Below are 10,100 nucleotides of genomic sequence, written 5' to 3'. Positions count from 1 at the left end.
CATCATCATGCTACCACACTACACACCTCTGAGACCATCAATGATGACTCATACTGAGGAAACTGTATTTCCTGTCAGAGCTGCTCAGTGATCCTCAGAGCAGAGAGAGGTATCATTCTTTATCTTTGATAAAAAAAAAATGTCAGTGTTTTTAATTCAATTAATTAATTAAAATCCTGTTTATTGCATAAATAATTCCACACTCAAATGATTATACTTGTTGACACTTTTTGAGTTTTAATTCACATTATGGATTACAAATCTATGCTTTTTCTACTCTGTCTCTCTGTGCAGGTATTGCTGTCTTCTGAGTTCTTCCGTGTCCCAACTGAGGCCTTCAAACCTCATTGCAGAGCTCATGTCTTTCCTCACCATCATGTGAGTGTGAGATTGCTCTGGATTCTGGTTATATGGCCTGCAGCACCTATAAGGTATTTCAATATTGTTCATTGTATAACTTATTTGTAGTTTTTAGGCCTTAACACAAATAAAATGTTCCTTTTTCTGTATTTTTTAGAATAAGCTCGTCCAGTGTGCCTGCATTCCAGCTTCACAGAAAAGAACATCAGACACCAGCGAGGGAGGATAAGAAAGACAGACACAACAACATTGTCATCCCCTATGTAGCCGGTGTATCAGAAAAACTCAGGAGAGTTTTCTCCAAATACGACATCCCAGTGTACTTCAGACCCAGTAACACACTCAGACAGAAACTGGTTCACCCGAAAGACAAAACTCCTAAACACAAACTTAACAATGTGGTGTACGCTGTACAGTGCAGCGAGGAATGCCCAGACTTCTACATCGGAGAGACCAAACAGCCACTTCACAAGCACATGGAACAACATAGAAGAGCCACCTCCACAGGACAAGACTCAGCAGTTCATCTGCATCTAAAGGACAAAGGTCAGTCTTTGAGGATGCCAATGTTCACATTTTGGACAGATGGAGGAGTGAAAGAAGCCATTTACGTCCACTGTGAGCGACCATCTTTAAACAGAGGCGGTGGTTTACGACACCAACTGTCTGCCATCTATAATCCAGTTTTGAGTTCCCTCCCCAGACACCGTAACGTCCACTCACACCCTGGGAGTGGGCGTGGGTGATTTCCTGACCTCGGGAAATCACATGATAGGGTGGGGCCAGGTTTCACAATGAGCTCACCCGAAACCCTGGCTGATTGGGACCCACACCCACTTTCACACCTTGGCTCATGTGATTAGGTAGAGGATCATCAGGGGGTTCTTTGTCCCTCTTTGGGGGGAAACTCCCACTGGGTTTAAATCTGGGACTCTCCACCATTGACCCTTAGAACTGAAGAAGCTTCTCGGATGAGAGGTGAAACGTCTTCAAGGAACTCAAAGAAGTCCAGACGCTTTTCTTTCCAAGCTCCTTAGACTTCACTTGTGTTAATTACATTTTATTTGTTGTTGTTTTCTTTTAGATTTATATGCAGTGATTGGATGTGGTGGAGCTTTGTTAACCGTGTGGAAAACATCTGTTTGTGATGATATTTACAATGAGGCTTTAAGGTGACAGTTTCCATGTAATTTCAATCCTCTTACTAAGCAAAAACATGTTTGCAATTAACATATTTTTTCAGTTTTGTCTTTTGGATTTATGGTTAACATTCCTCTGTGACAGCAAATACTAAACTGGTCCAAGTAACCAGCATATCATTGGTCAAAGGCAAAAAGGACCACATGTCACACTAGCAATGAATTTTTGACTGTGTTTGTGTTAGTATAGAGTAGGTCTAACAGTGGTTTTCCACATCTGCTCTAATATATATAGATAATGGGTCAGACATATAAAGTCATTTTGAAAAGTTCATAAAGGTCATTTATATGTGTTCCTCTTTATCATTTTATATCAGGTCAAACAGCAGACTTGAGTTTTGATCAGGGTAGAACCATAACATTCATGCTAATGGTTCTACTGTTTACAGTTACTTTATGATGGATTTCACCCTGGTCACAGCACTATCTGAAAAGCTGTTAGAGGTAAAGTTAAGCCAATTAATACCTCATCATAAGTCACTCTCTAACGCAGGGCAGTGATTATTATTCACTGTAATTTATTCCACAACAATGTTCTTTATTTGATTCTTTAAATATGCACATCGATTGTTTAGCTGTGTGACTCTCCACACCTGAAATATATCACAATGTCGACTTCATTTCGACAGTATTTTGTAGATTGGTACCATATTTATCATCGAATCATCTTGTGCATTTATTAACTAAATGTTGTTTGGTTTTTTTTTGTTTGTTTGTTTGGGGTTTTTATGTTGCCATTTTTACATTTCACCAACTGTGTAAATTCTGCAATTTTACCTTGGTTTTGTTTCACATCAGTTTATCTGCTGGCTGGTATTCCTGTCTTCCTTGTCTCACCCCAACCGGTCGCAGCAGATGGCCGCCCCTCCCTGAGCCTGGTTCTGCTGGAGGTTTCTTCCTGTTAAAAGGGAGTTTTTCCTTCCCACTGTCGCCAAAGTGCTTGCTCATAGGGGTCATATGTCATATGATTGTTGGGTTTTTCTCTGTATCTATGAAGTGCCTTAAGGTGACTTTTGTTGTGATTTGGCGCTATATAAATTGAATTGAATTGGTTTTCTTTCTTTTCTAATGTTTCTGGTCATTTTTCACAGTTAAACAAGTAACTTTGAGGTTACTTCATCGTTTTCAGCTGTTATCTGTATAAATTTTTTTCCTAATAATTACATTTCTGCAAAATTATAGCAGTTCTGGTAAGTTGTAATATTTCTGCCAAGTTATTAATTTTTGACTAAATTATTACATTTCTGCTAAGTTGTAGCTTCTGGTAAACTACAACATTTCTGCTGAATTGTTATGTTTCTTCTAAGTTATTGCATTTCTGATAAGTTATTACATTTTTGCTAACTTGATGTTGTTCTGCAAAGTTATTAAAATTTCAACAACTTTTTAAACACTGACTTTGATTTCTTCAGCTTCTTCAGCTATTTTCAACTATTTTCAGCAGACAGCTTCAGCTTTACAGCATGCACACTGCATTTTCGCAGGAAATGCAAATTTTTCTAGTATAGATTTGTTTAACTGACTGAAGCAATGACAACAGTCTTCTCCTGAACACCAACACCAAGGAGGTGGTAAAGAGTTCACCAGACCTAAAAACAAAACAAAACAATGCAGGACAGTCTGCAAAGATGTTGAGTCAGTCAGACATCGTGCAGAGCAGATGAGGAAGAAGTTGTAATCTAAAATGGAGAACAATAAATACAGCCACCTAAGCATCCTCACAGGACAAGATGAACTGCAGTGAGAGGGTCATCTTACTGCACTGCAGGACTCAGAGGTTCAGGAGGGTCTTTATCCCCATTGCCATGAGGCTTTTTAAAAGAAACTACTCACATGTTCTTCTCACATTTATTTCTTTTACTCTAATAAACACTGGTAGTAATCATATGAATTCTGAGCTAAATGGACTTGCCCTGATAGGCTTCAGCCAGCCCAGAAGCTAATACACCACAACACTTAGGGAAACTGAAACTGACTGTTATTAATGTTTTCAAACTGTTTAAGAAAAACATATATAATCTTTCAGCCTTCTAGAAAACACACATAAAAACAGTATTATATGATGTTGAACATACAGATAGGCAGTTGTTGGCCTACAGGAGTGTTCTTTATCGAAGGTTTTAAGTGCTTAAAAAGTCTGTTAAGCTCTGTACAGAGCATGCAATGTAACTGTACATTAGAGAGTGTTTTATAAACCATGTCTTCTGTTTCATTTAATAAACATGAGACTGCTTTATGCATTTTCAGCTATTTATTAGATTTTATCAGATTAAAAAACACTTAGCATAAGAATGCAGTTGAAACTATAACTTTTAAATATTGTTTAAATGAATGAACATAGCAACTTGAACATTTTAAAAAATACAAACAAAACAAATGAACTATATTTATATATATAGATCTATATATATATATACATATCTATATCTATATCTATATCTATATATATATCTATATATATCTATATCTATATATATTTATTCTGGTTTTTTTATGTGTACTATTTGTTTTCCTTTGATTTTTACAGTAAAAGTGATCCTGTGCTTCTCAAACTCCTCCTCGTAGGGCTTCCACATTTCCTCTTCAATGAAGAGGGTTTCTCCAGTTAGAAGGAGAACTTGCAGCTGGGTGGACTGCAGTGCACTGCACTGCTCTGCAGTGTCCACACCAACTACAGTTACTTGAGTACTTTCATCTTCCTTTGTCTGTCAATACACAAAAAGCATATATTTAATATGGTAATCACGTCTTGATGCATGCTCAATGATCCATGTAAGTAAATCCCAAAAGGATGATTCTGTTCATCTGGACGTAGCATTTTCAAGTGGGAGAAATGTTTTGTCACTCATCCAGGTGACTTCTTCAGTCTGTTTTACCCAATCTTTTAAACAGTACATTGCATAATGACTGAAACTAGCCAACTGAAGAAGCAATAGGCTGGGAGGTCAGTTAATTGGTCAGTAATATACAAATTGTCACGGGCACTGATCAAAGACCACAGAAACCTGCAGTCCGCTGAGACTGAAGAAGTCACTTGGATGAGTGATGAAACATTTCTCCCACTTGAAAATGCTACGTCCAGATGAACAGAGTCAATCTTTTGGACCACCTATAATTCTAAACATTTTGGCAAATGACATTGCTATTACATGTTGGTACAAACATATGGCTTCTTCATACCTCAGTCTTTGTATGGGAAGTTGACTGGAGCTGTACTCCATAGGCGGAACGGTGCACTTTCACATGGGAGATCTTTACCTGATCTCCGACACGAACGTCAACAATTGACGCCTCCCTCCACAAGGAGACAGTCATGGTATGTCCATCCTGAAATCACAAAAATGACAGAATGAAACATTTATTCATTAACTAATGGAAATCTCAAATATGCCTATTTTCACCATTTTCAATATTACACTTTAGTTGCACCATTACCTGTTTTAGCTGGAGAGTGCGTATTGGCACCAGTTGTTTGCCTGAGCAAACTGTCCTCACTGCCGAACACTGAAAATTCAATTAAAATATAATGTCAGTTATAGTGATTGCATAAATCTGTGTGTGTACATCTAGGTGCTACTTTCTTGACTTACTACATCTATTATTTTATTATTGTTGTTAATGATAAATCTACAACCATTTACAAAATAATAGTGGTTGATCTTGTTCTCACCATTTTGTGTTTGTTTGACAAGAACAATAAAATTATTATTTTTACTTTTAAAGACAAAAAAGTAATGGTTTCTTTGAAAACCTGAAGCAATATCAATTCTGATGGAACCACAAATATTTACCTCCACAACCTCCCCTTCCACTGTCATGAGCCCTCCAGATGTTGGGCTCATCTTTAGTGGTGTTACTGGGGAAGGTGGATTAAGCAGCTCCTCCGCCTTAATGATGAGGGCCTCCGAGACTGCCAGGGCAGGAGCTTTAAAGAATTGTGTCCTCGCAGTGATATTGATGAGATAAGGGGGAGCTTGGCCCCTCAGCTCATGTCCCCTCATCATGTAGGACATGTCCTGTTTTACTTTGGAGGAGAACTCTTCAAACAAGGTGATCTTCAGCACTGTTTCACCGTCTGTGATTGCTGCCACTTTATTTTTTTTTGTTGACAGTGCTTTGACCTCTCCATCCTCAGTAACCCAGCTGATCACCTGATAAATACATAAATAAAGAAATGTATTTCTATGATCTTACTCCATAGTCACGTTCATACATGTGAAAGTCTACATCATATGATTGTTGGGTTTTTCTCTGTATTTATTATTGTACGATCTACTGTACAATATAAAGCGCCTTAAAGCGACTGTTGTGATTTGATGCTATATAAATAAAATTGAATTGAATCACCTTTAGCTGGTCACAACATTTCAACACCCGGATATGAATGGGTGGGGGCCGGAAATACGGCGTCTCAGGCCGGTTGTCAGTCAGTTTCCTTAAGGCCATTCTGAAAAAAAAAAAAAGCAAAATAAACACATTAACAGGTTCATACATTTCTGCTGGATCCAGTTCTGACAGAATACAGTAACACCTGTTGCTTTCATGTCATCTCTTCACATTTTGATATAAAACAAACACATCATGAACTTCCTCAACCCTACGTGTGTTTCTGAGGTTCCTGCTTGATATTTACATACCTGAAAACATTTCAATATTTTTGTAAAAACACAAATTATCTTTACAAAATGTTGGTCTGAAAATTAATTAAACGCTTATGAGCCTTCATAAAATACATACAAATATTACAGCACATGTAAGTCTATCCAATTCACTCTGGATGGAACGCAGAAAAAAAATCACAATTTTCTTTTCCCCACTTAAAATTGTTTTCAGATAATAATTAAAATAATTATTAATTAAAATAATACTTGAAAATAGGTTACAGTGGACAATAGAAAACAATGAATCATCATAGGAAGATTATCTGAAAAAGGATTCATGCTCCTGAAGTGAAAAACAGCAACATTACAGACATCTTAAAGATTGCCTGCCTGCCCTTCCCCCTCCCCCAACACACACAGGCCAGGTGCACACACACAAACAAAAACATAGTGCGCCTGCTTGGTCTCTGTGGCTTTAGTTCATATTGGCTCCCCTTTTTAATCATTTGAGCCAATAAAATTATAGAATTACTGTCCCTGCTTTTTGGTCAGTCCCGCCCTCCTTAACTGGGCAGAAAATGGCAATTTTATGACCAGAAACAGCAAAGTTGGGAGACGGTTGCCAGGGCAGAGTGCCAGCCTTAAGCAATTCTTTCCTACTAACAGCCCAAACGTAACGTCTTAAAGTTTATAAAACTGTTATAGATCTGGAAGATTTGTCTGATTCTGTAAGATCTTAATATTTCATAAAAAAATAGATGCCATTTTCATGAATACATTCAGATAGTTTTTTCAATTAAATATCCCTGAAACAATAAGTTCATCAAACTATGACACCTACAAATACATTGCTATCAATACTAAATGTGAATTTATCAAAAGTAATTTTTTTTCTTCGAGAGAAAAATGGAGATACACATATCGTTAGCTTCATAGCATAAGTGCCTAAGTCATTGACTTAGGCAATTATGCTATGAAGCTAACGATATATAAAACATTCATAGGCCGATAGAAAAGTCAGACCAAATTTTAGGGGTACTTTGACGGTCTTTATATTCACAGGAACTTAAATGGCTAGATTTTTTATCTTTCACTACATTATAATGTGTTATACATAGTATAAAGGCACTAAAAAACGGCTTCAATATCAATACTTACGTTTTATGAAGTTCTTAATATCACAAGAGCACAAAGTAGAAGAGCTGTGACTGTGTCTGTAAGTTTCTTCAGAAAGACCGGGAAAGGGACCGCTGGTCTTTGATGTTACAAATTGTGATGCAATCTGTTGCCATCGGCCTGATTGGCTAACTATGATTGTTGTTTTTCCCAATTGTACTGCCTTGTGTTGATTTTGTCCCTTTACTTTAGGGCGGTTTTTGTTGGTGATCAGACCCGATTCTTGTCTAATTTGAATTATGAAATTATCAGTACTATTTTATAAGTCTCAAACTTACAATTTAAAACGTATAAAATTACTGGTCTTTTTTATTTTTTATGTAGTTAATGTATTATGTAGTTTTTTTAAAGTTCGACTGCTAAAGCCCTGCATGTATTTTTTTAGATGAGCTTTTATTTTGAAAGTGGCGATCTCTTTTCCTGGTGTCATGGAAGCACGCCTAACAGATCCACGTTACTGCTAGTCCCCGGGACAGAGTGCGGGAAATCAATGCGGTTCGAATACGTTCATAGACGCAGGAGTGCTAATTCCCTCCAGATTTCGTCCGAAGGCGCAGGTTTCAAGGCTGCACACGGTGACTTAGCATCCTAACATTTCAAAATTCAAAGGGTCAAGCTTCAAGGTTTTACTTCAAAAAGGTAAGCTAAACTTGGTCAACACATGACAGGAAAAGGTAAATGTATTAGCTATGTTAAATATAAGTGCCTAATCGTGATAGCTTGCTGTAGGGTAAAACACTTAAGGTCAGAAATCTTTACAGTTGTGTTCATTGTAAAGCTGTTGTTTAGGGTATGTTTAAAATAATGTATTATGTAGTTGCACCACCACAGTTATGAAACTCAGAAATGTAATGATGTAAAAGCTATAGTATGGTTGGGGTTTTGGCTTGGTGAGCTTACAGCCTCCTTAAAATCTGTCAGAATTATGTACAGACAGACTGTTTAATTCATATAACCATTTAATTCAACAAATATATGAAGAAATATGTCAAAGTTAGTATGACTTTAAATGTATCATTGTAAACGACCACGGCAGACCCAGTGGCATTTTGATATTTTTTTATTAATCCCTACATGGTTGCTGTACATTCGCACTCAGAGCTGCAGCTCTCCTGCTGCCAGCTCAACATAACACCAACAACCCAACCACAGGACCCAGTACAATATTTAATTCGGCGGGGCGTGATTGCGGATGCCGTACAGGTGTGTCCGCCTCCTCTGCACGGCACCGCAGGCTACGCCTCGCCACATACCCCCATCGCCTGACTGAGGCCGGGGAACCATCCGGCCGAACGTACTCCCCCCACCGCAGGCGGAAGGTCGGCCGCGTGGCAGGTGAACGCGGCGCGGTCGGCACGGTCGTGCGCCCCGGCTCGCAGGCGGCTGGGCAGATGTCCGGCAGGCACCGGCCTCTGGTGGAGGTGAGGCCGCTCTGCTCACCCCGCCAACCTCGGGCTTCGGTGCCGCGGACTCCCCTAGCACGGGCACCACCGACTTATCCCGCGGCTTCTCCGCCCCTCCCGGTGGGAGCAGCTGCCTCCGCCGCTGCCTCTCCCGGCTGGAGCGGGTCCTCGGGCACCGCCTCCGCCGCTGTCTCTCTCGGCTGGAGCGGCTCCTCGGGCGCCGCCTCCGCCGCTGTCTCTCCCGGCTGGAGCGACTCCTCGGGTGCCGCCTCCGCTGCTATCTCTCCCGGTTGGAGCGACTCCTCGGGTGCCGCCTCAGTCTCTCCCGGCTGGAGCGGCTCCTCGGGCGCTGCCTCCACCGCTGCCGGCTCCGCCGCCTTCTTCCGGGGCGCAGGAACAGGCACCGGTCCCTGCCGAGCCCCAGCGGCTCCCACGCGAGGTGTGGGGACAGGCGTATATACATGTGTGTGTATGTGTATATATATATGTATATATATATATATATATATATATATATATATATATATATATATATATTATATATATATATATATAATATATATATATATATATAATATAATTTAGAAGTAAAGGCTTTAAAACCAAGTAATCGCTGAAAGTACAAACATCACTAATGTCACATAACTTTGCCGACATGTGGCCAACTGTAATGTTTTAATGTTCTTCATTAAACATTCGCACAAAAATCAGTGACGTTATATTCATTGACAGTTTACTCTTCGGCCGCTGCCTTTTGCCATATTTTGCGGCAAAATTATCTACACCCACTGCCGCGCTATGAATTGTGGGATATATGGGACCACAAAGCGTGCACCGGACCACGCTTGATATTTGGGGAAATCGACGGCGCATTTGGAGTATGCATTTGAAGTACACTTGGAATTGGGACAGCCGTTGTCCCGTGGCGGTGACGTAATCACACTCAAAGTGTGCGGTCTCTTAATTGGGACACAGCCATAGTGTGTGTGTTCACCTCTGTTTTCGTTAGATTGTCTGCGTTACTTCTACGTTCTCTGCTATCTATCAGCCCCTGTGTTTTCTCTGCTGGACATCCCCTCTGAGTTTCCACGTCTCAGGTTTTCTAATGATGTTTCAGGTATAGCTTTCCCAGCTTAGGTTTTGTTTTTTCTTTTTTGTCTCTTTCTCCTAATGCCACACACTTTGCCTCAGTAACTGTAACATTCAGATGACTACTATCCAATTATTTCTCTGATGGTTATGCAAGAAGAGCCTAATAAACTTAAAGCCAGAAGACCGTAAAGCAGAGGTATAACTGTATGAGCTACAAAGTTTAAATGTTTTATCACAATCATAGTGTGCAGCTCACAAACAGCTGATTG

At 39.7% G+C, this 10,100-nt stretch overlaps 2 protein-coding genes and 1 long non-coding RNA gene across 3 annotated transcripts in view; 2 read left to right on the top strand and 1 right to left on the bottom strand.

Moving 5' to 3' along the window:
- Positions 1-10,100, top strand: part of LOC146699064 (sialic acid-binding Ig-like lectin 10) — a 170,443-nt gene that overhangs the window by 91,830 nt on the left and 68,513 nt on the right. The window lies entirely within an intron of this gene.
- On the top strand, positions 156-2,950 carry LOC146699069 (uncharacterized). The gene is made up of 2 exons (XR_014922751.1): positions 156-431; positions 518-2,950. It is a non-coding gene; the product is annotated as an uncharacterized LOC146699069 (long non-coding RNA).
- LOC146699068 (uncharacterized) lies at positions 3,140-9,039 on the bottom strand. The gene is made up of 7 exons (XM_085472768.1): positions 8,590-9,039; positions 5,907-6,006; positions 5,351-5,710; positions 4,995-5,063; positions 4,740-4,886; positions 4,085-4,264; positions 3,140-3,148 (listed from the first exon to the last, which is right to left on the bottom strand). Exons 2-7 carry the CDS (start codon positions 6,003-6,005, stop codon positions 3,140-3,142), a joined length of 864 nt encoding a protein of 287 aa, XP_085328894.1. The 5' UTR covers position 6,006; positions 8,590-9,039.

The sequence above is a fragment of the Copadichromis virginalis genome, linkage group LG11 (assembly GCF_057382275.1).
Source record: "Copadichromis virginalis isolate Kocher_CV1m ecotype Utaka linkage group LG11, C_Virginalis_male_GT1.1, whole genome shotgun sequence".
Classification (NCBI taxonomy): domain Eukaryota; kingdom Metazoa; phylum Chordata; class Actinopteri; order Cichliformes; family Cichlidae; genus Copadichromis; species Copadichromis virginalis.
This window is presented reverse-complemented; position numbering and strand designations above follow the sequence as displayed.

Coding starts and splice junctions, on each gene's coding strand:
- LOC146699068 (XM_085472768.1), bottom strand. CDS start 6,005: ATGGCCTTAAGGAAACTGACTGACAACCGGCCTGAGACGCCGTATTTC. Junction 5,064..5,350: donor TGGAAGGGGAGGTTGTGGAG/GTAAATATTTGT, acceptor TTGAATTTTCAG/TGTTCGGCAGTGAGGACAGT. Junction 4,887..4,994: donor GCACTCTCCAGCTAAAACAG/GTAATGGTGCAA, acceptor TTGTGATTTCAG/GATGGACATACCATGACTGT.